Source organism: Alligator sinensis, unplaced genomic scaffold, assembly GCF_000455745.1.
Source record: "Alligator sinensis unplaced genomic scaffold, ASM45574v1 scaffold131_1, whole genome shotgun sequence".
Taxonomy (NCBI): Eukaryota; Metazoa; Chordata; order Crocodylia; family Alligatoridae; genus Alligator; species Alligator sinensis.
The window spans coordinates 5,524,954-5,551,002 of record NW_005841830.1 but is presented as its reverse complement, the minus strand read 5'-3'; the positions used below and the strand labels follow the sequence as shown (position 1 = coordinate 5,551,002).

At 40.3% G+C, this 26,049-nt stretch overlaps 1 protein-coding gene across 3 annotated transcripts in view; it reads left to right on the top strand.

Annotated features, from left to right (window-relative positions):
• EPAS1 (endothelial PAS domain protein 1) overlaps nucleotides 1-26,049 on the top strand; it is a 58,467-nt gene that overhangs the window by 21,719 nt on the left and 10,699 nt on the right. The window contains exons 6-10 of one of the 3 annotated variants that reach the window (XM_025204552.1): nucleotides 12,861-12,967; nucleotides 21,102-21,249; nucleotides 22,015-22,223; nucleotides 22,540-22,727; nucleotides 23,797-23,907. In XM_025204552.1, coding sequence (XP_025060337.1) covers nucleotides 12,861-12,967; nucleotides 21,102-21,249; nucleotides 22,015-22,223; nucleotides 22,540-22,727; nucleotides 23,797-23,907 — 763 coding nt within the window. Of the gene's footprint in view, nucleotides 1-12,860; nucleotides 12,968-21,101; nucleotides 21,250-22,014; nucleotides 22,224-22,539; nucleotides 22,728-23,775; nucleotides 23,908-26,049 lie in introns of all 3 variants that reach the window. The other 2 variants (XM_025204516.1, XM_025204594.1) reach the window with 2 other exon arrangements.

Sequence of the window (26,049 nt, the reverse complement as noted above, 5' to 3'; positions counted from 1 at the left end):
GTCTTTGCTACATTACGAAGCTGCCTGTCTACCAGACTTATTTTATAGGTGCTTAAAAATGAAACCAGGAGGAGTTAATGCTTGCCCTTTAATTTTTCACTATTTTTAACACAGGCACAATTGACTCTGTGATTTGAAGCTTCAGATCCTGTCTTAAATATCAGGAGATGCTTTCCAGAGACAACTTTTGTTAAACTATCTTAACTGTATAACAGCTGGTGCTCGGAGTGACATGCTACATCTTCTAGGTTGATTTTTCTGTAGAATATTTCAAGAGACATGTTTCTCCAGCAAGGCTACACACATTTTAGAGAAGGGCTATGCTTGGGTGTGTTGTTCATCTTCTGTTGAGGTGACAGTATATTATTAGTTGTGAAATGTTTGCAGGGTCGAAGGGAGAAGTGAGAAACCTCACGCACAGAATGCATCAGTTTCTCTTCAGGAAATCCTTGTGGCTTGCTGTTCCTGTCTAGCAGTGGGTAAACTTTACTGAAAAGCTGACACATCAACAACCTAAAAAAGAAGAAAAAACAATCAAGGATTCTGTCAGAAACTTCAGAACCTGTAACCTGGGGATACAGCACCAGAGAGAAAACACACACAAGCTGCGTCCAAATGAGTGCGGACATGCAGGATGTGGCTCCGCAGACCTGCCTGCAGCACCGCACACTATGTATGCGGGCATTCCCTGCGCAGCTACTTTGCAGCGCAGGAGTGTCTTCTGACCCCAGGAGACCCATGCCAAAAAAAAAGTAGAGCAAAGCACGTGGCAGCAGCATGCACTACCCAAAACTGGAACCTGACCAGCCAGAGCCATGCTCCGGCTACTGGCCGTACTCCCAGCTGCAGGAGTGCTGCAGCTGCAGGTCCCTGAGGCCCCCAGGACTCCAGGTAAGGCTGCTGGGACCAGCACAGTTGCTGGCCCCAGCCTCCCCTACCCCACCCAGGGTAACCTGCCGTGCACCAGAGGGCATAGGCAACATGTAGGGGGGGCACATGCCCTCCCTGAGAGTGCTAGTGCCCCCCTGACAGTGAGCACTCCAGTTGATAGAGGTGCATGGAGAGTGCTTGTGCCCCCCCGATTTTGGCTCCGCTGGTGGCACATCAGTGGCGGAAGTGCCGGCACTTCCGCTGCCGCCACCATGCTGCTGGTGCGCTCGGCAACCAGTCCCTGGGGGATCCCCCTCTGTCCGCCAGGGTTGTGTCCTGCTGGTGCCCCCCCAGAGGGCGCATGGCATGGGCGTTCCCCAGGGGACAAGAAGGTGTGTTGCTGCTACCTGGGGAAACAAACATCCTCACTGGTGTGAACACAGTCACAAAGAACAAGATCCAGAGAAGTATTTTTGGCACCTAAAATAGTAACTAGGTAGGTTTTAGGTACCTGAGTCTAAAAAAGAGGTTTGACAAGCCCTATGTCAGTGGCCACCAAGGCTGTTAGGCACCTAAATTCATTTGGTGCTTACATTTTGAACCACAGAACTTCCTAGCTACCTAAACTTAGCTGCTAAACCCAAGCATGGAAGCCTAGGTGCCTGTTTTCAGTGTATGCTCCATTGTGGTCCAGAAATAAGGTGGAGTGGTGCCTAAGCCTAAGTCTCTGCTATTAACAACACCACTTGGATGGAAACACCTAAAGGTGCTTCTCTGGATATAGCTTAAGGAAGATAAATCCAGTCTGAAAGGAAACTGGAAGAAGAGGCATATTCCAGTTGTAGTTTGAAAGATTGTTAAACCTACTGAGCCATTTCCAGATGAGGCAAAAGCCAGGTCTCCAGTGAGACTTTGTTGCTTGTCAGACTGGGATTAATATTACTGAAGGAGTTTTTTTCCTGTGGGAAGGCTGTTGGAGGAGTTGAACAGACATTTAACAAATCAGTTCTTTTCTTGTTTTAGGGTACAGTACTGCTAATCAGCTTTCTGTTAGGTGAGCTTACCCTTAAGAGAAACTGCAAGGCACAAGGAGCTCTGGCAATACTATTGCTCAGAGTATTTGGAAGTGAAAGGATGACTTGATTTCAGACCATAAAAATGTATGCACAAAAAAAAAGATTTTTAATAGCAGATGGCTGCTTAGTTTAGCTGACAAGGTGGCCAGTGGTTGGAAGCTGAGGTCAGATAGTTTTGAACTGGAGTAATGCAGTTTAACTGGGGTAGCAGTTAGCCATTAGGCCACTGTACATATCCTCTCTCACAAAGTATTTAAATCAAGGGTGGATGTATTTTGAAAGATATGTAAAGTTTTTTAAAATTTGATTAAATAATCAGAGTATAAAATCCTACAGCCTGTGCTAGGCGGAAAGTCAGATTAACATAATGATTTGATTTTGCCTAAGAATCTCTGAATGTATGTTTTTTATTTGTAGTTTGGTTTGCAATGCCATTTCTTGCAGCCCACTACTTATATTTCCAACTTGATAGAACTTTTAATTACCTTCCCCCAAGTATTTTGTCCCCTATCCTTTAACTGTGAGAAGTCACTGGAGTTTTAAATATCACTTGGAATTATAAGCCAAGGAAGGGAAATAGCCTGCTAAGAGTGATGAATATTAAAACCAGAATTGTTTGTAAGTGAAATGTGCATTTTTGTTGTTAGTTTGGTGTTTTTTGAGAATGCCATGGTAGATGCATTCTGGTATTTTCTAAAGCAAAAATGTTTGTTCTTTGTCTAGTTTGTGCCTGAATAAAAGTGTCTGTTCAACTCATTTTTCAAGCACCAGTCAGCTTCCAGGACACTAGGAACATCACAAAATATTGGTGGGGTGATGCAGCAGTGTCTTTCTTTGCCACATGTTGATGGTTGGGTCAGAGTCTGATGATACCAGAGCATCAGAAGATAACCAGCAGTGAGCCATATTATAGCAAGGTTTTTCTTGGATTTTGAAATGAGATAACCATAAACTAAAGAAAAATTGGTCTTTTGAAGTACACTGAAGATGATGTTACATTTGGCTGTTATCCTCTTTGTGTGCATGCACTACAGCATCAGTTCTCAGTACCTCTTCCTCAAAAAGTGTACCATGATTGACTACTTAGCTGTTACGAAAATATTCATAGGGTGTTTTTTTTTCATTTTAAATAGTACTTGGAGTTGTATCTGAGGATTTGTTTTCTGACAGCTGAAGGCGGTGAAGAATGGTCTCCTTTGTCAATGGATAAGGGGAAACTTCTATACAGATTATGGGTTTAGCCTTCTTAATAGCATTTGACATAGTTAACTACGGGATAGTTCATCCTTCCTGATAAATTTGACAGGGGTCAATAGGAATGTCTTGAAATGGTCTGATTTATTTTCTTGAGGACTGTACCCGTAGGGTGCTAATGGGCAACCACTCCTGTGTCAACAGAACTTTGGAGTACCATCTGGTTCAGGCCTCTCTCCTGTCCAATTCAGTATCTACTTGCAGCTGATGGGATAAATACTGAGATATAATGGATTCAGATACCAATACTGGACAGACAGCAATCAACTGTTTATTCTTCACATCATAAACACCACCAGCACCATTGCCCAGCAGTCTCCATATGTGGCAAGCAGAAACACATGGATGAGGATACAGTGGCTGAAGCTAACACCATGCAAGATGGAACTTACTCTGGTACGCAGGCAGAAACACTTTGAAGTGCTTGTCACGTTATGATATCTCTTCTAGCTGAGGGCATTTATCCTCAGATTGTCAAGATAGCTTACAGTATAGGAGTTCTCTTGGACCTCTCATTGACACTGGAATTTATCAAATTTATCATAGCACTGGGCACAAAAAACATTTTCTGTGGCTAGCTAGGAAATTGTGCCCCATCATTTTCAAGGATGACCTGGTCTTGATCATACATGTTCTGAATAACATGGCTGAATAATTGCAACCAATATGCCTTGGCTTGAGAGCATAAACCTTGAAGAAGCTGTCAATGGGCACTGAATTTGGCAACTTGCTTCCTTAGCAATACCTCTATCAAGAGCACATCACCACTGTATGCTGCTTGCTTCATAAGATCCCTGTTGAATGCCAGGTTAAGCTTAAAGTCTTTATTTTTGAAGCATTCAACAAACTAGGTATGGGAAGCCTATAGAAACACCTCAGCTACCCTATACAACAGTACTAGAGAAGAACAATGGATGTTCTGGCTTAAGAAAGATGTATATATGCGCAGGAGACAAGGCTATCTTAGCAGATGCTTGTAACTGAAATTCATCCTGGTGAAACTAAAAATAATTGCATGCCTCACCACTTTCGACAAAACTCACTCCTTTGGTCTTGGTTCCCAATGGCAAAACAACCTTGGCCTATTAACACCTAATATAAGGATAAAATACCTAATAAACAAAACATTAGGTAATTTACTGAAGTTTCAGGGCATGGAGCAGAAACTAGCTTGTTGACAAAAGTCATCTTGGTTTGTGTTAGTTTCCCCCACCTTGGTACAATGATGGCTGTTGCATAAAACCCCATATACAATAGGATAGGTTGACATAAGATAAACTTGTCTCCTTGGAATGAGAAGGTATGATATGCTATCCTGCAAAGTCCTTTCAGAAAGATAAAATATACACACGTCTGTACAGTGAAAGAAAGAGAGAGAGATTGTGTGTGTTGGGGGCAGAAGTGGGGGGAGGGATGTGTGTCTGTTAGAAAAGTCTTGATAAGTTTCAGCAGAGTTATAGACACAAAAATGAAGGGTTGACTTGTACACATGTGAAATTAAGATCTTGATTTTAAAATGTATTTGCTGAATACCTGATTGAACCATTTGTTTTTAGTAAGCTTAAATCCCCTCTTGCCCTACCAATCTTGGATAAGTGGTTTAGAGGAAGGATTATTTTAGCTACGTTATGGAAGTACTGATCAGCTAGATGCTTTCATAATCCAAGGAAGAATTTACTGCAGCTGTATAACACATTTACACTGGGGCAGATTTTCAAGAGGGGGAAGTGGGAACATTATTAGTTTAACTAAAGTCAGTATACATTAAAATTATTCTACTGCTTTGATGAAGGAAGTGATGCTTAGTAGACCCTTCTAAGTGGAGGTACTTGAAATATGGATAGATCAAAATATCACAATGTAGATGTTCCTTGATAGTAAAGTCAAAATATAAATATGATATTTTTATCTGCATTTGGATCAAATTTTCATAAACCCATAAAATTATTTGCAAGAGGCAAAGGTTCCTGTGGGGGATATCTTTTTATTGGATTAACTGTATAGTTGGGAGGGACATAAAGGACCTTTCAGGTACCACTATACCCTTCAGTTCTCTGAGGAAAAAAGCAGGCACAATATGCCTCCCTACCATATAACTAGCCTAATGAAAGACGTCGCTCACAAAAATTCTTGCCTCTTGCCTTTTTTCCTGAGGCATCATGGCTACAACATTACCCTAAAATTAATTTAGTTTCCCTGGCATATACATCACTACACCCACATTTTTCATGCTGGAAAGGGGACCACTAAGCCTGATGAGAGATTGTTTTGCCTTTTTAGATTGGAGCAATTTTGGAGGAAAACTGTGATATACCATCCTAGTTTAGGATAAAAGTCTTAGATTCTATTTATAATTCTAGCTTCCCAGGAGAAAAATAAACCTCAGATAATGTTAGTCCTGATGTGGACATTAATTGTTACACACACACACGCGATGGGTTTCATCATGTCTGTTTGAAAGATAAGGCAAAAACCAGCTGGCTTTATTCTGCTCTCAGTTATGGTGGTATAAATCAGAAGTAACTCTATTATGCAAGATAGTATTATATATGGGCTTTTAATCAATTTATCATAGGTCAGTATAGTTAAGATGTTTTAAAATTTAGTTGGGAATGCAAATGAGTAAATGAAAGAGGCTTCTAAGTCATTATTAACTTCAAATTAATATATTTATTAATTAAATAAAATACTCTCATCATATGTTCAGCTTAATGAAGTATAGCATTTGTTTCAGCTTATCATACAGCTGCAAAACCAAAGGACACATATGTCAAAAGATCTAAAGCCCAGTCAAACCTAGATGGTTTATTGAGCTGACATGCTTAAAGCACACCAGTTTCTATGGGCTAGTGATGTGGCTAGTATCACATCCAGCCAGCTTTGAATCCCCAACCTAATTGACTGGGTACACATTTGCAGTTAGGGTAACAGGGGTGTTGAAGGGCAGCCTTTGGCATGAGTTTGGGACAATATTTGAGCTCATTGCATGCCTGGGACATCTTTTAAATGTACTTTTACTATGTCTGGAATTTCCTTTATGAATAACATGGTAAATAAAGCTTAAACATGGAGTATGATACTCCAGTGGAAGAGAAAACAGGTGCCAGAACAGAAACAAAATCACCAATATTCCATCTTGTACCATAATCACAAAATAATCCATGCTGGCTGCCTGCCACTGCTAGTCCAAGATATTTTGACAATAACTAAAAATAGGAGCTACAGCAGAAAGTAAAGTAGCTCTCAAAACCACATTCAAACAGCAGCAACAAGGCAGATTCTGCCCTCAAGGCTAGTGTATCTCTCCCTAATGCCTTGAGAGGTTCTGATATCAGTTACAGCAGAATAACAGAGTCCAGAAACTGCCCCAGTCAGTGTAGCTGCGAGAAAATTTAGCTCATAAAATGTAGAAGGCAGTCCAGCAAAATTAAAATTCCAGAAGAATACTTACGTTATAGAACAGAGATAAAGGGGAAAATGGCTTTTCAATCACTCTTGTCTTCCTCAGATGGAATTACCGATATCCCCTTAATTAGCACCTATGTATCCTTTTAAGAATGTAATAGAAATGTTAATTGAAAACACAAAGCAAGTGTCCTAAACTACTCTAAAGCAAATTATGCTATTTTATCACTCCATCAGTTGAATGAGAAATTTATTCAGGACTCAGTTTTTACAATGATTGATTGGTCTCATTACATATAAATATTTATATTTCTGTTCTATTTTTCTTCTCTGATCATATTTTCATTAGCATATTTCCTGCCTTACAATTGGCTGATTCACTACTGTACCATTTAAGACTATACATGTTCATCTGGGACTCTGTACAACTAGGAGATTCTTGTTAAAACTATTCAGAGTTATCAAGAGTTTGTCTCAAAAATGAGTATGGAATTTCAGACATTTTGGATAGAGATGATATTTAACTGTTTTTCCTGCCTGCAATGTTCTTTCACAAAACACCAGTAAATTTAGAGTCATGAGATGTGTATGATGCAGCACTAGCAGGACGTTTGGCATTGTATGTGGCACATAATACGGCATGGAATTGTCTAATCCGATTTCCCTCCCTGCAAGGACTGCAGTTTGTGGTGAGCTTTAAGTTCTTGCAAATGATCAGCTCCAAAAGTGTGTGAAATGGTTCTGGAACTTTAAATAAAATAAAGGTCACTTCCACTGTAGTTGTAGAAATGCAGTTTCTGTGGTGTGCTGTAAATATAGTACTTTTTACAGGTATTCTTGAAATGCTTCATGTAATTCTACTTCTTTTTGGTAGGGGAAAGACAGATTGTGTGTTTAAATCTTCTCATTTTAATTAAGTACAGTCACACTATATTGAACAGTGTTTAAGGAGAAGTGAAATCAAGCTTCACAGTGTTAACAGATTAACAGATTAGTTAACAAGGGCACACAGATGATTTAGTCCATTTAAAAGAAGTAGCTATTTTAAAACTTTAATCGTTGGATATTATTTCACTCTTACTTGGGCTGAGTTTAGAATTTCCTCTGTTCGGTATTATTTATTCCTCACAGCATCTGTGTAGTTCTGATGCTCAGCATCTTAATAGCTTTTTTTTAATATAGTGTTTGTGCACTCTGCTGATCCTAGTAAACGACATTGGCATGCCCCTTGCCATAGACACAACCCTTAAATCCAAGATTATATTTGATCTAATTAAATCTGACATCCTCACAGGAGGATCATGCTACAAGTGGTAGTACTGTGTCATGGAATGACAAGAACAGTAATTTAATAATGAGGAAGTTGGGAGCAGATTGAAAGAGGAGATAGAGGATTAAATCCACAGAATCAGCATGGAGGTTAAGAATGCCATATTTGAATTGCAAAGAAAACTTAAGTATTGTTATAGCACTGACGGTTCGTATCTTGGTTATCATGGCTTGACTCAGTTAAAAATAACACACTTATTACTGAGGAACCGAGTTCAATATCTGTCCTTCAGGTTTGTGGGGGGGAGGGGGATTTTTAAATTTTATTTTATTTATTTATTTGCTGTTTCAGTTGATTTCTATTCCCTTCCATCCTAAATTTACATTTATAGACTAGGGTTCATTCCAAAGTCCCTGAATTATAAAAACCTGCTTCTTGTCATGTGTTGCAGTCTTACCTGGTGTGTGTTGATTTTTGTGCCACTAACTAATCAGAAGGACAACAGATCAAGATTTTAAAGACTATTTACTCAACTTAGTGCTTTTAGCCATATTTTGTAGCCAGTTATATCGGCACATCTCCACTGATTTGATTCTTTTCTTTGTTTACAGAACTTACTTCCAGTGTTGCCAACTTTCACAATTTTCTTGGGATTCTTTCAGTATTTATTTTCAAAAGCTAGGGCTTCAAAAAAATGACTACATAAGAACCTTATCTTTCACTGCAAAGAACAAGTATATTTGTAGTTGTTGTAGTTGACCTGAATGTGAATCAAAAGGTTAAGAAAGCAGAAGGCAGTTAGGAAAGAATCCCAAATGTGTATTTTAAAGAAATCTCATGATTCTGAAGCCACTCCTGTTATTTTTGAGCAGCTTTATCAAAGGTTTTCTAATGTCTGAAGTTGGTAATCTTGTATATATTAATTTACTGAAGAAGTAAATAGAAAACTGAGTGTTTATCAAACTTGTGTTACTTTGATATGTTTGAAGAAATGTTATTTACAACAAACAAAATCAGTGCACTGGTGGCTACTTCAGTTTCAGAGAGCAGGATGAATGGCTGATCCTGTCCTACCACTGATGTAAATCATGTAAATTATTCATAAAATGCTCTCTTGCAGCAAAGGGTGTCTTAGGTTGCAAACTGTCTAGCCTAATCATGGTTCCTACGAAAACTGTGAAGCACCAGTTCTATGGGGTTCCCATAATGGAGAAAATCATTATCTCAAACTAGTGTAGCTCTAGATTCCTCACATTGTAACCAGAATCTGGCACAGAGAGAAGTTGCTTGGGCAAAGTGAAGTTGCTGCAGGGGTGTGGGCAGTGTTTTTGTTTCTGAAGTACGTGGCTCAACAGGTCAGCTATTAAGCCATATATAAGTGCATACACTTTATATAGGCAGCCAAGGTTTCTTGGGTGAATTTGATATCTTTTATTAGACCAACCCAAATAGTTGGAGAATATTTATTAAGCAAGCTTTCGGGTTCAAAAATATTCTCCAACTATTTGGGTTGGTCTAATAAAAGATATCAAATTCACCCAAGGAACCTTGTCTGCCTATGTCCTTAGACCAACACGGCTACATGAACCCCTACACTTTATATATTCTCCTATGTGGGGGAGGGAGGGCTGGGAGATGGCTACCATTCAGATTAACTTGGCTTTTGCTTGTTTATATGCATCCATTTTAGTGGCATTGAACCATTTGAGCAGTGAGAAAACAGACTAGCCATAAGCCCTTCTGAGCATTTGTAAATGCTGTATTCAAAACTTTGGGTTTGAGTCTTCACTGTGTTGCATTACTGTAAAGCTACTGTAGCTAATGGAAGTTGCCTTGGCATCTGCACTGCTCAGGTCATCTTTTCTGCTCAGAAGTAACTGAAAAGATGTTCCACCCCTTCCTGGGGTTTATAGAATAGACTTGTTCAGATTAATGATAATGGCATTTACGTGCTGGATGCCAGGAGAGGCTGACCGTTCATTTTAAGTCCGCATTTCCTGGGTTTGTAAGGTTTATTTCAACCTAGGGGTTAGCCACTTGTTCTTTGTTGTTGTGTTAGTTTCCCAGTTTTACTGCAGTGTGTTTAAAGAATAGAAATTGTCACCCAAGGGTATTATAGGTAACACACAAAAAAAAAAATCCAGTAGTGGCTTCTTAGAATCTTTCCTGTAGGTGTGACAACCTTACTGTTCAGTATAACGCTTTCTCATTAACTGAAATCTATTTTAGGTTTCCTGAAAAAATTTTAATGTTTTCATGAGATTGTTGCATGCATTGTATGTTGAATTTTAGAAGAGTTGTTCATTTAGAATAAAATTCTATCCAGCAAATAATTATTATAATGTGCTTGCATACTTATTTTGAAGGGTTTTTTTTTTAATATTATTATTCATCTAAAAAAATCTCCTAATTCCTTCTGTTTGTGTAAATCCTACTTAGTTTGTGGATTACTCATTACTCCCCCAAGTGCTAAAACATTTCTGGAATTTTTGTTGAGAAATACCATGGCAGAAGCAGAGCAGCTGATTTTGTTTTTTAAATATTACTATCTCACGTTGGGTTTGTTTTCTTTGTGTTTTGTTTAGATAAATGAAATTCCAAAAGCAATGAGCTAATACATTGATGCATTTCAGTTTTAAAGCCAAAGCCATATGGATTATATATAGGCAGAAAAGGAAATGGGCAGGCCAAATAAAGCTCCTTATTTCTTGCACATACCTATCTTTCCTTGAAGTGGGTGGGGTGTGCCAAGAGTGCAGGATCAGGGCCATCTTTAGCTGTAGATAACATTGCGAACTTGCAATCAGTGATTTTTCCAGTGACAACTAATATTAAGCCACTGGAGGAAAAAATATAAGGTTTTTTAATGCCTGTGGTTTAGAATTAAAATAATTAAGAATTGTCTGGAAAAAGAAGCATGGTAACAAGGGAGCATTATTAAGAATCCTAGATTGCTCCCATTATGTTCCAAAGGGAGTACGGCTTGTAATCTTTGACACTGTGTTTCTGTTCCCTTGCCACAAAAGCTAGGGACAGACATTACACATAAACCAGTTTAAGTGATCAGAAACTGATTTAAACCTGTAACAGAAGAGATGTTCCGTGCACATAAACCAGTTGAGCAATGGCTGAAACTGGTTTGAGATAAACTTGGTTGAATGTACTATCAGATGGAACTGATTTGGGTCAAACCAGTTTATGTAATGTCTGTCCCAGACCCCTTGCTGGTTTAAATTAAATCAGACACTCACAGCATCCCGGCATGCTCTCTGGGCTGGGCTGGGCTGAGCGCTCTGCTCCACAGCAGGGCTGGCCCCTCCCTCTGCTCCCTGGCTGCAGCTCCTGTATGATTCTGCCTGGCTTCTACTCCCCACCTCCCCTCCCCACTCTGCTAAGCAGGCATTCCCCCATCCTCACAGACACCTCTCAGCATTAGCTTGCAGACCTCATACTGACTACCTCAGAGCTGTTGCATATGGGACAGACGCAGAATCTACAGATAGCTGTTAGTGTCCCTCCATTGTTTTTTTAATGGGCTGATAAACACTGAATTAGGGGTGATAAACATTCCCTGCTGGGCTGCTCAGGAGGCCTGGAGATGCCCCTGCTCAGATTAGCCCTGTGGAAGGGAAGGGAGGGCTACTCTTGCACCCCCCGTTTTCTAGTCTGAGCCACTGCAGCGATATGCCTGCATTTCTGGGATGTCTGTCTGCTGCAAACTGATTTAGCCTAGCCAGGTTAGACTAACCTGCAAAGATTGAATCAGTTCACGCTCAGGCTTTTTGAATATCTGTCTTTTGCCAAAGGCAGACAAGGTTCTTTTGGTGATCTTTTATTAGATCACTTAAATAGTTGAAAAAAAATTATTAACCAAGCTTTCAGGTTTAAAAGCCCTTTGTCAGGCTAAGGAAGTTCCTGCAGTTGGGGTGTGCTCTTCCTGGATGGAATGAAAAGTAAAGAAGCCAGAGCCTGGGCTGGTCTGCATACAGGACAGGCAGTCACTGAAGTTATAGACTGAGGAGTCAATGGGTGAGACACAGGCTGGGGGCGGAGGGGGGGGTGAATAGTGGAGAGATACCAGGGGAGTCAGATGTCAGGCAGGTTATAATGTGTCATAAATCTAATGTCTATATTCAGTCCATGATTTTTAGTATCCAGGAGGTTGATGAAGTGGAGTTCATAGGCTCGTCTCTGAGAAGTGTTTTGTAAGTTTCGTTTGAGGATCAGGACTGAGAGATTGGAGAAAGAGTGGTTTTCTTGTGAGAAATGTGCCCCCACCGGTACTTGGGTATTTCTGTCTTTGATAGATTTCCGGTGTGCGTTCATTCTGGTGTGCAGTTGTTGTTTGGTCTCTCCTACGTATTTTCCATCAGGGCCCTGATGGAAATCTATCAAAGACAGGAATACCCAATTGCCTGTAGGGGCACATTTCTCACAAGAAAACCACTCTCTCTCCAATCTCTCAGTCCTGATCCTCAAACAAAACTTACAAAACACTTCCCAGAGACGAGCCTATGAACTCTACTTCATCAACCTCCTGGATACTAAAAATCATGGACTGAATATAGATATTGGCTTTATGACACATTATAACCTGCCTGACATCCGACTCCCCAGGTATCTCTCCACTATTCATCCCCCTTCTCTCTCCCCACCCCACCTCCCAGCCTGTCTCTCACCCATTGATTCTTCAATCTACATTTTCACTGACTACCTGTCTTGTATGCATACCAGCCCAGCCTCTGGCTTCTTTACTTTTCATTCCAGCCAGGAAGAGCACACCAACTATTTCCAACTATTTAATTTGGTCTAATAAAAGATATCAGATTTACCCAAAGAACTTTGTGTGCATATGTCCTTAGACCAACACAGCTTCAACCTACACCCCTGTCCCTTGCCAAAAACTTAAACTAATAGCTGCATTTAATACATAGGCCTGTGGAGTTGGGGAAAGTCTAATAAAAGTATCTTTTCCCTTAATCAAGAATTACTGAATTGATTGGATACCACCCAGAAGAACTGCTGGGCCGTTCAGCATATGAGTTTTATCATGCCCTGGACTCAGAAAGTATGACCAAAAGCCATCAGAACTGTAAGTCATGCTAACTTGAACCTTGATTAATTGCACATTGTTGCTGCTTTTTTATTCTGCATATATTCTATGAGGATGAAACTCATCTCTGTACAGATAGCTAGCAAAAGATCTTTGCATCCCTTTAAACTATTTTGAGGCCTAGTGCTGGCCTTTGCATAGAGATGGATAGCACTGTCATTATTGTTAATCTTCATTTTTAGGGTATTTATTTGTAAGACATGGCCTTTGTTTCTCTAAATGAATTGATGCCACAAGGTCCATCCGAGAAGCTGAAACACTGGGTATGAGCTGGGAAACAATAAGAAGGAATAAGTGGTCAAGTTGTGACATGGCAAGAAGTGAATAGTGGCATGCCACAGGGATATGTCTTTGACAAGTTATCTAATAGAACAGAAAAAGCCTATTATTCAGGTGTCTTCCTCAATGTTTCTCTTGCTATCCTTTATCTGTCCCGACCAAAAGAAGCAGGTAAGGGAAAATAGTTTTATTTAGATTAATTCCAATTAAGATAGATTGTGAAAATCTCCCCAGAGTACCTAATATAATGGGGTAATGAAGGAAGGCAATCAGTATTCAGATAATGCCTATTGGAACGCACACGATTAAGTTCTCCTTGCATATGTGGTTTCCAAGTCATTTCATCTCATAACTCTTTCATGTAAAATGCATTCCTGGAGTAGGGCTTACAATCCAGATATCCTCTTGCCCAGATGAACACCCTAAATCACATAGCAACAGTGCCATGTTCCTTCTCTTTGGCCCAGTGAATCTTGCTTTTTTCACACAATAGTGTGACTGTAAATGAAGGGAGAGCTAACAGTCAGGTGGCTAAAGCACTGTCTTGGGAGGTGAGTGACTCATTCTAATTCCCTACAGTCAGGAGGATCTAAAATCCAAATTATGGATCCAGCAACCGAATTATTAACTACAAGAGGTGCATGTAACACTCCCTCCCCCATCCTTTTCCTGGTGCTGCTTTCCCATTTTGAAAAAGGAGTAACCCTAGCTCCGTTGCTGAAAGACTGAACTTAAAAGTCCAGGAGCAGGTTTTGGGATGTGAATTCCAACCTAATTCTAACTCCTAGAAAGGAGCAAGATTTAAGACACATTCCTCTCTTTAGTGCTTCCTGGTGGGTAGTTGCAGCAGCTGCCTGCTCAGTGTGGAATCCACACAAACTAGTGTTCTGTGGTGTCTGCTTCTCCCCTCCCGCTCAACTCAGATTGGTGTAGCCAAAGCATTGTGATGCTCAGTAATGTGATGCTTGAGTCCCTTTCTGGATCCAGCCCAAACAGACATTCACTACTATAACAATTTCACAGCAGTTCACAGGATCTGTCAAACTCACGTATTATAGAGACTGTCCAACATACTACAACTGTTGGCACCATATAGGGAAAAATTGACATAATGGGTTTTTTCAAAGAGTATCACGTGTAATTTAACCACATGAATGCATTTTGGAAAACTAAATTCAATCCAAGTTAATGGTTTCCATAAGGAAATGCATATTAATGACCCAAAATACATACAGTTATAATCAAGCTATTACATAAGTCTCTCTGAGTTCTCTGTTGTAGGTAATAATTGCCATCTTTGCAATATAAAAATAACCCCTAGAATAAATTAACCACAACATTTCTTCTCTATCCTATGTGCACTTCAGATTTTCAAGATTCCTTTCCCCTCTTCAGAGTGATCTTCAGCACTAGCTTCCAAAAACAGTGCAACAGACTAATATACAGTTTCTGTGACAGTCTTACTGTGAGTTGGAATAAGAATTTCATAAGCATATAACGAAGGTCTTATATGCGTCTTTCAAATGCATTTCTGAGGAAAGGCTCAGCAATATTATGGTTGTTGTGGCATCCACTAATAGATAATCAGCTTTTTCTGTGACCCTTTCAGAGCAGGTTTTAACTTATAGCAGTGAGAACACATGAATTAACAACAGCAGGCAACTGCATGACCATAAGTGGGGATTTGCCTCAGCCCCAAAGCTAGCGGTGCTAGACCTTAACATCCCCAGTGAGATAAGAATCCAAATGTTTGGCAGGAAAAACAGTCATCTGTGTTGCAGAGCATTGTTGGTATGAATCAGTGTTTCCAGGAGCAGTTCAATTTGTTCTCAGACAGCTCTCCATTAACTGACTTGGTGTTTGTTACAATCTAGTTTTCCCCAAAGCAATCTAGGTCTTTTATAGCAAGGAGCAATTAACGATATTGTCTCTGCTCAAGCAACCCGTGTATATTTGTCTAAGAGTCATCACAAGCAATCAGTGGGTATGCTGCATTAAGTCATTTTTAAGTCCCATAGATCAACATACCAAAATAACAGCCATAGGCCAGTTATTTTTGAAACAAGGCCAGAGAGGAAATAAAATGAGCATTGGCAGCTTCTTTGTTTGGTAATGTGAGAGAGCGGGAAGGAGTCCATGTTTGTAATTAATTATTTAGGGCTCTGTTCAGTCAAACTTGGTCTGCAGAGGCTCCATTAACGTCCTTGGCTAGGCAGCCATGGAGCCTGTGCTTCTTGCCTTTGCAGCATTAGGTTTCTCTCATACACAGGGCCAGCACATGCGCCATGGAAACCCTCAAAATAGGACCTCATCCTCCGAGTCTGTGCTGCTGGACATTGGTGCTGGTTCAGAAATGCACTGAAATCAATGATAAACCCAGAGAGGTGATTAACAAAAGTAGTACTCTTGAAACAACAGAGAGCTGCTCACAGCAGTGGGCATTATGTCAGTAACAAATGTTGGTAACAGATCAGGCCCTTTAATACTAAGACTCACCTCACAGCATCTGAAGATGTGTGAGGAGGTAGGGTGCAACCTACCTTTTGCTACTGGGGGAGGGGGGGCGGCAAATGCTCGAGACATGTAAATTAGTGCAATTCCACTGACCTCAATAGAGTGTCAGTTTAAATCACGAGAGAATTTGGTCCAGTAGACTCACTGTCAGACAAATTACTTCCTAGAACTTCTACCATGGCAGTAAGTCTTATTGGCTAGGGAAAGTGCACATAAACCAGTTTGAAAATGTCTAAAACCAGTTTGAGATAAACCTGGTTGAATGTAGTATCAGACTTAACTGATTTGGGTCAAACCAGTTTATGCAATGTCTGTCCCAGACCCCTTGATGGTTTAAGATAAACCAGACACCCCCAGCATCCAGGCATGCTCTCCTGGCTGGGCGGGGCTCTCTGCTCCACAGCAGGGCTGGCCCCTCCCCTCTGTTCCCCAGTCAGAGCTGCAGCAGAGACTTGCAGCGACAGAGCGTCTGCCTGGCTTTTCCCTGTTAAGCAGGGATTATTCCCCCCTCCCCTCTGCCTTATGCAGACACCTCAGCATTAGCCTGCAGACCACATGCTGGCTATGGTCTGTGCTGTGGGAGACAACAGCCAGACAGGCTCTTCGGAGCTAATCAACAGGTAGCTTAATGTTGTTCCTTGGAAGAACTGTTTAAGAAGAGCTCCCTTAGTTAATGGAGAGAGGCTTTGTTTTCTTAATGGGTTGATAAACACTGAGTTAGGGGTGATAAACATTCCCTGCTGGGCTCCTTAGGAGAGGGGAGAATAAATCAGTGTGTCCTGCTGGGGCCTGGCCTTGCCCCCCGTCAGATCAGCCTGTGGAAGTGAAGGGACTGCTGCCCTAGCACCCCCCCAGTTTCTAGCCTGAGCCGCTGCAGGCATGTACCTGCATTTCTAGGATGTCTGTCCGGTGACAAACTGATTTGGCTTAGCCAGGTTAGACTAATCTGCAAAGATTGAATCAATTCAGGCTCAGGCTTTTTGAATGTCTGTCCCTAGCCATTATGAGCACACAGAAGGAAGAAGAAGAATGGCACATATCAAACCAGTGTTGACTAGCCATCAGGGCACCAGCAAGTTTCAGTTCAGTGGTTCTCAAACCTTTTTGGACTTGAGGCACCCCTCCATAACTTTTGTGAATTGAGTGGCACACCATTTCAAAAACAAAATTATGTATTATAGTGCGTACCTGCTTAAAGAGGGGCCAATTAACAGGGGGAGCAACTGGCAGGGGAACAGGAGGAGTGGCTGACAGAGAAAAACCTGCATTTATCTCCTCACTGGAGCCTGCATTTATCTTGTTCATCTCCTCTTTACCTGCAGCACCCTTCAAAGCTGTCATGGCACCCCAGAGTGCCACAGCACCCTGTTTGGGAATCACTGGTCTAGTTGAACAAGGAATCCATTTGAGAGCCTGAGCGAATATTCAGAAGTTGTGTTCTGTGACTTCATACACCTTGAGTTACTAAACACTAATAGCATAATAGATTTAAAATGGATAGTATTAATTCATAATTTTATAAGTACAAATAAGTTCACACACTTCAAGTAATTTTACTTACTGAGAAAACTCACAGCCATAGTAATCTCTGATTAACAAAATCCTTCTCAAAGCATAGGCACAAACAATTCAAAATGCAGAGGAAAATAATACTCCATACTAAATATATTAAATATTCATCTTTTATTTAGCCTAAATATTTCATCTAAAGTAAACATATTCTACACTACAATATATATGTTGATTATGAATACATCAGTGCCAGCAATTTAGTGTTACAAGGAAAAATAATCAAGTTCAACAACAGGATTTGCTTTTCATAAGGTAATCTGCCATTACACACAAAAGCCAAGTGAATGGGTGATAGGGAAGGAAAAATCTGAAGGTTGAACAAACAGATAAAATGAGTCTTTCAGATAGACATAGAACTGTTCCCTGAATGTATTGGTCAGTGAATAACACTCAACACACTTGTTGCACATTTATAATAGTGTAATGCTGTTTTGAGATGAGGTAACGACCCTTTGCTGAAATAAACTATAGTACTGTTCAAATTCTTGGCTGCAAGTATAGCTTTTATACAGTATGAAAGACTTAACTGGTTGTCATCAAATGCAAGGTTAGAATTTAATTTGGCAGTGGTTAGCATACCCAATCTTTACAAATTGTGTGAGGAGGAGATGAAAATCTTTGTCATACTACATAAATGTGCACAGAGGCTTCACCGCAGAGCTATGCTTTCCAACTAAGCAATTAATATTCTATAACTGTTTCCATTTAGGGTCTGGTCCTGTTCCCATTAAATCCAGTAGGATCTTTGCCACTGATTTCAATGGGAGCTGGATCTGGCCATCTGGGACATGTCAATAGGAAGCACATAGGAGAAGTTTGACAACTTCATATTTTTTATCTATTTCAAATGTATATTAGCAGTGAAAATGAACAAGCAATTAAAAGCAAAACAAAGTAACTGAGCATAAAGAGATATATCTGTGGGTGACTAAATATGATGATATAATTCCTGCTACCAATGCCATGAAGCTGTAAAATTCTGGTAATACACATACAAAATAAAAGTGTGTAAAAAATTTTAACTTCCTAACAGCTTGGAAGTCTGAGACTTAACATGCACAGATCACTGAAAGACAGCATTCACAAGTGCATTAGTAATTTATAGTGTTACTCCAAGGAAGGTGTTCTGCCATGCTTTGTTGTATCAGAACACAATGTGCTTTGAAAACAAAAATAAGATTAAGATAGTAAAAAGCTTTTCTGTAATGTAACAGGCGCCTTATTATGACTCTTACTGGTGAGCTGATGATCAGGAAACCACATAATTATGTTTCACAGCAGAGCAGAACACAGTCACTAAAACACACTGAAATAAAAGCCTTTTGATTTTGTTTCATACAAGTATTTAATAAAAAATGATAATCTTGTATTTTATCTAAATAAAAAAGTCTAAGTTAAAGAAAGGATGGTGAAATACATTTTGGAAAGAAACTTCAAAGAGAGGAGAATAAACAGTGTAGAAATTACCCTGATTTTTCCCCCCACAAAATTAAAGTGCCCAGCTCCATGGTTTTTATGCAGTTAGAGCTTCCGCTTATTTTAGTAGCTTCCGCAGTGGTCCAGTACACAGGCAACGTACCTGTGAAGAGGATGTAGAATGAAATGACTGTTCCCATGGTCAAGTTACCATAAAGGGATGCTACTTTTAATGACCTAGTTCAATAGCAAGAGTGTTGTTCCAGTAAAAGAAACTTAAAGGGGAAATTTGCCAGAATGTTCATTAAGGGCTTGATTGTATAAACTCCCACAGGAGAGCACTTAGCAGCACTGCTGGTTTCAGTGACTGACTTGGGTAAGCACTCATTTATTGCAAATATGAGTAACACACTCAGGCCCTAGTATTGCATTAACATAGAAACAGCTGTCAATTAGGATAAAAACACTTTCACTTGAATGAGAGAGTGCGAGAGAGAGAGTTCGTATTAGCTGTTTTGAGGAAAAGAAGTTTCATATCAAAAAGAGCTTCCTAAAACCTTAGCTTCTCAGCTGTCAAGGACTCTACACTGAAATATCGTACACACCTCCAACTATGTGTGTCATTTGGGTTTTAATCTGTTAAACATGAAACTGTAAACCTGAACAACACCTTTTGAGCAGTGTGCTGGTATGCAAAAATTAATTCTGTCTTCCGTAATTCCAGCTGTTGAATGAAAGTATTACGTTGTCCTGTTAGTATTACTTGACTTTTATTCTTTGCTTGAAATTAGTAGGCAAAGAAGCACTATTACGGAGGAATAACAATTGCACAGTTGAAGCAGCCAGGAAAGCAGAATAGTTGAACTCTCCATTTTCTGTATGAAACAAAAAAACCCACCATTGATAATTCTTCACTATCTCACTTTAACTGCTTTTTAGAAAGTTTTTTTTTCCTCCCCTCCCCCCAACTTCATGCTACTATAATGACACGGGTTTTAAAGCAACACCATATCATATGTTGTTTTCTTTGGGTGTATCTACATGTGCAATTACAGTGCCTGAATAAACTGCGGAGCTTATTGCTCCCAGGTGTGCCATTTGAACATGTGCCTGGGAGCAATTAACTCTGGAGCAATAAGCTCCACAGTTTATTCAGCCACAATACACAAAGCCCAGGCGGAGCAGCCCTAGCTGGCAGTGGGCCCCAGGGGTCAGCCTACCAGCTTCAAGCTCAATACGCTGTGGAGGGGCCGGCATGGGGCATGAGGGAAATTAAGTGCAGGACAAGCCAGCAGGCAGTCCCCGCACTGAAGCACCCATACCCCAGCCAGCTGGGCAGCCCCTACTACACGTGCTACTGTGGAGCTTTTTACTCTACAGTAGGATAGCACTTGTAAATATAGACGCTGTCCTGCTGCATAGTAAATTAGTTTACTTCAGCTTAATAGGGGCATGTGTAGATGTTGAGATGTTTAATGCATAGCTAATTAGTCAACTGCACAGTAAATGTCTCATATACAGGCACCCATTAATAACAAAACCCATCTGGAATATTGATGTCATATACTCATGATTCCAGGACACCAGGAAAGGAAAAAATGTTCATTTAAGCCAAGATCTATTTTTTTTTTAAACGAGAACTTAAAATTAGGCTCCTGTATTCAAAGAAGTCTAAATAAAAATGGAACTGGCAGACGGAAAGAGGGGAAAGGCAAAATGGAAAGAGTGGAAAGCCACAATGGCAGGAGGATGGATTCTGTGTCTTTGACTTTTCAGTTTCTTTCAGGATCACATGTAAAGCTGGGTGTCCAGAGCCCCAGGGGGTCCTTGGGCTGAGATGGACAGTCAGCTGATTGTTGGCCCCAGCACCACCCGTTCAAGACTCCCGTGCAGTGTTGGTTCTGGGTCTGACAATTAGAGAGCTGTGCATATTAGAGATCGTAGTAAACATTAGCGTGTGACTGCTTAGAACATGTTCTAACTTTAATACCACAGAGATTTAACATGTACTAAGTATCCCATACGGCAAGGGCCATTGAGACATGTAGGACCTGATGTTCATGAGTTCCCATTTTAGTGCTCACCATCTCCAAATATCAGATTGCAGGCATCTCAAGGGATGACCCAGAATCCATGGCTGCTTTTGAAAAACTTACTACATTTGTTCAAGGGGAAAAAAAAAAAAATCAGACTTAAAATGGCTAACTCCATTGCTATTGTTGTACATGACAAACTCAAAAGCAATTTTACTGGTTTAAAAGTGTTGCATTAATATACTACTTTCTTATAAATACTGCTGCATTATTTATGGTTTTTTTTTCTCATTTGCCAGTGTGTGCAAAAGGTCAAGTAGTAACTGGCCAGTATCGTATGCTTGCAAAACATGGTGGATATGTATGGCTGGAGACCCAAGGAACTGTCATTTACAATTCCCGCAATCTACAGCCTCAGTGTATTATCTGTGTCAACTATGTACTGAGGTAAGTTGCATTGAATCCGCAGGCAAGAATTCTTCTGGACGATATCTTTTATTGGACCAACTGTAGACATTGGCAAGCTTTCAGGAATCGCAGTACGCTTCCTCAAAATCCATAGCTCTTGAGAACTTTTATGCTATCGTGGCAGCTGGCTGAATTTTTGTAGGGACCAATTCTACCAAACAACATACAAATATCACTGACATTGGTTAAAAAACAGCACACCCATTCATATAAAATGTATCTAAATATAGGCACCTAAGGCTTTTATTTGGTCTGTAGGACAGAATATAAATGTCCATGAAAAACATTTTACTGTAAAAACAAGTCTGCCAATATTTGCTCTTTTGCTATTATTATGCCCAAGGGGTTAAGACTAGCTTTTGTCCTCATTGCTCATCTCATGAGAAAGAAACAGTTTTCCTTAGCAAAATCAGGATTATAGAATAATCTTTGCTTGGTAAAAATCAAATATTGTAATGATAGACTAAGCCAAAAGCTGTAGTCTTTACTCATTTAAAACTACAGTGGGTCACAACAACACTATGACCTAACTACAGAAGCTGTAAAACCAGAACAACGTTTTTCCCCAGAAATACAGAACAGTCCCCTCATTTCATATGAAGTTAAGGGGGCCTGGCAACTCTAGGACCATGTCTGGGTATCTCGAGTGGAATTTTGGGGCTTTACCTTTCAAATGTAACAGCGTGTCTCTACACTGATTTTGTTCAATTGCAAAATGCCTAACTCATGTAATTACTTTGTTAGTGAAATTGAGAAGAATGATATTGTGTTCTCAATGGACCAGACAGAATCTCTTTTTAAACCCCACCTACTGACAATGAATACTATTTTTGATAATGGGGTCCCACTGACCGAAAAGAGTGACTTCCTGTTCACCAAATTGAAGGAAGAACCAGAGGAACTTGCTCAGTTGGCACCAACCCCAGGCGATGCCATCATTTCTCTGGATTTTGGTTAGTATTGTACAGTCAATTGGGGCACAATAAAAATAGCCACATGGCACTTGCCACAAAGAACAGGAAATACAATGGGTTGGATCCTGCTCCTTTTTGTGCTTAAATTGGGAGTGACACGAATAGAGTCAGGGATTCATACCAGTCTAAAATTTCTAAGAGTAAGGTCAGAATCAGGCTTATTTGTTTTTCTTAATTCATGCCAAAACCTTAAATATGTATAGCCTTGATATCCCTGCAGCAGGCACAGCTGCAATTGTGTCATTGCAGAATTGCTATGCTGAAAGAAGTGTTAAACTTGTTAATGTCTATGCAGGGCCACAAACATTTGAGGAAACCTCTACCTACAACAAGGCAGTTTTGCCTCCAAACAAACAGTGGCCAGTGGAAGTGAAGAGTCATGCCTCCCAAAGTGAAAATTTGACCATACCATCGTTTACAATGCCACAGGTTGCTCCTGGCAGCAGTACTCCAAGCGCAAGTAGCAACAGCAGCTGTTCCACGGTAAGAAAAGCATTTAAAGAGTTAAATATTTATCTTCAAGCTGCAGTGCAAATAAATACATAGAGTTGAATGTTTTTTATACTGCATTACATATAAATATATAAAATAAGCCTGTTATTGATTAGGAAATGAATAAGGCACCTTTATATGCATACATCTTAAGATTATATTATATACATCTTAAGAACAGTAGATGATATATTAAATGGGAGACTAAAATTTCACTTTGAATTCTTCCAGCCACCCTCACTAGTTTTCTGTCATTACAAACAGCTGCTAGAACATGATAGCACTAATAGTTGCTGATGGCCTGTATAAGTGTTGTTTTACATGGTTTAGCTACTATCAAAAACCCCAGAACATCACCACCTATCTTCTTTTGTACATTAGTTAAAAGCTGTAGCCTTTGTTCATGATTTCCAAACACTAATAGACCTATTCGTTTTGGTAGTTCCTTGCTTTCAAAGCTAACAACATGGATTTTCTCTCCTTATGGAAAAAAAAACAAGCTTCTGTGCTGGGTTTCACTGAATGTCTGATGCCTTCCACCAATTTGCTTATCTAACACAACACCAGCTTCATTTACTCAAAACTAGCTGGACTGTGCACAGTTCTGTGACAGGTGGTACTTAGTTTAATTAAAAGGCACAATTGCTCCCCAAAACTGGAAAGCACTAGCATAGCAGGCCATTATGAGGTGATGCCCCATTAACTTAGGCTGATAAAAACTGGAGCTGGAGCCTCAAGAGAAAAACAGAACAGGAACCATGCTTAAGTTTAGGTTTATATTCTGTGCCTTTCTACCCTGGTCACTTCCTATCCAAATGGTTGACTGCTTTTACTAGTTATTTACTGTAAATGTTTTCACCATTTCTTCATGAAGAAACTAATTTTCTGTTGGAGAAGGGTGTGTTTACAGCTGTGAGAACACAACAGGCCCCAACTTGCTAGCTACCTGTTAGAGCCGACATTCATTTTTGTACGGCACTGTGCACCCTGCGACTCTGCATCGCGTCAAATGCATAGGTCATCTAACTTTTTCTCACAGGTTTTTTTTATTCCTGTGCAGCCAAGCAGCCCAGGAGACTATTACAGTTCCTTAGATGAAGATCTTAATATTGAAGTAATTGAGAAGCTCTTTGCCATTGACACAGAGTCAAAGAATCAGTGCAATTCCCAGGTGAGGGGACAATTATATTTTCTCCTATAAACTACAAAGCAATCCCGCACTACTCTGTAGTACCAGTGCTCGTTATGTCATAATAAAGCCCTGAAGTGTCAGAACTGTCAACAGCTCCCATTCTTTGAGAAGATCCCCTGAAGGTTGGTATAGTATGAAGAGGCTTAGAGAAGGAGCAAACAATTAGGTTTGCAGAGCGAATGAATCTCCTCTGAGACCATCTTGCAGGAACACTTAAGCAACAATTTAAACCTGTAGAGAGGTTATGTTGTAGAAGCTATAATAGTGTCTTTTTCTCGTCTATTTAAAAAAATAGAACTGCAGTCAAGGACAGGTTTGTGCAGGGAATAAGACCAGATCATTCCTACTTGTCCACCTTAAGCTACCACTGCTAGAAGTGGAAAAAGATCCTGTGAACTCATTTTGCTCGCTGTTGAAGAGATCCATTTGAACTGGCAGGTTAAACTGGTTACAGGGAAGATTTGCAAGGGCACCTCCACAAAAATATGCTTATGCACTTAGCTTCTGATTTGCTACGTACAGTCCTCAGTTTGCAGGGGTGCTTACCTATATGACATGCAAACTGAGGATATGCATCAAAGCTTGCATATACAACATATGCAGGAGAGCACAGGTATGTGCATTCTTGAAACTATGGTTGAAAGCTAAGAGGCAAACCTTTTCAGTCTTTTTTGCATGTGCCTGCACTGCTTGATTTAAAGAAAGAAAACTAGTTCTTCAAAGTGCTGAATGTGTATTCAGATCAGATACAAGATATATGCAGCAGAAGTAATAAAGATTTCCTGCTGGCCCCAGGGCCAGTGAGGAACGTTTTTCAGAGAAAGTTGGGAATACAAGATCTGTTGCATCCTCCAGTAAGAAGAGTGTTCCACCTCCACATGTTACACCCCACTTTGTGGCAAAATCAGAATTATTATTTAGGACACAGCTCTCTTGCCCTTTCTTTTTTCAGGTTCTTATGCAGTGAGACAGAAATGGAGGAATGTAATGAAAACTACTACCATGTGAAATACTACTTCCCTCCATGCTCTAGTTGGTGTTTTTTTTGTGTGTACAAAAGCTCCCTCCAGAGCTGGGGGTGGGGGAGGATTATTAGCATTATTTAAAATGTACAAGACAAATTGAAGAAGTAGGCCTCATTCTGAAGAGACTGTAGTCTAACTTTGGATATATAATTCAGCAGTGATAGAACCATATGGCAGGGAGGGGAGGGGAAGGGGAGTAGAAAGGGAGAAGAGCAGGCAGAAAGGGGAGAAAGAGATTAGAAGGGTGGAAGATGTAATGCAGGGCTATCCAACTGGTGGCCTGCAGGGTTCATCTGGCATGCTAGGGGTTAGCCTTTGGACCTCAGGCTTTTGCTTGGCTGCCCCTCCCCCTACTGCTCCTACCAGCAGGGCAGCATAGCAAGATGGGGCTCTGAGCCTGTTTCCTGTGTGGCAGCTCTGAGACGGCTCTCACGGCCCGTATAGTCCCAGGGAGGCCATGCAGCATGTGTCCAGGGGGCCATGACTGGTGTGACATCCATTAAAAAGCAAATGGTACCAGAGTCTATTCAACATTCAAAATCCATTTTCTCAGATGACTTCCAGGGGATGCATGTTCAGAACTTTGTCATGCTAACAGGTCCTTCTGCTGATGATAGTCCATATCCTCCCTGCAGCTGTGGCACAACTAAGGCTTAGAGATCAGGGAGTTTTCTGGTGGAACCAGTGGTGTGCTAGAAGTGTGAGGCTGTTGGCATTTTCTGTAATGGTCTGAATGGATGGGAAGCACGCTCTCATCCCCATCTCTAGCTTTACTTGTTTCCAGCCACCGTGTGAGAGAAGATGCATTTGGATGTAGTCAGCATGCTCCTGAAAATATAGAAATGAGAGTTAGTCTCCTTGCAAACTGTATTTCAGAAGTCTTGGAATTTTTGTAGTACATTTTCTGTACCGCTAGGTTTTGCATAATCTTTGCTTTTTATTAGTCAGTAATAACCTGAACTGAAATACATTTGAGAGCAATTTGAGTCTTAGCGGAGAAGTTATTCAAAACCCAGCAGATCAGCCCAAACTGGCATGATAAACTTACAAACCAGCATTAGACCTTAGCAGGTATCATGTATATAGGAGCACTGCA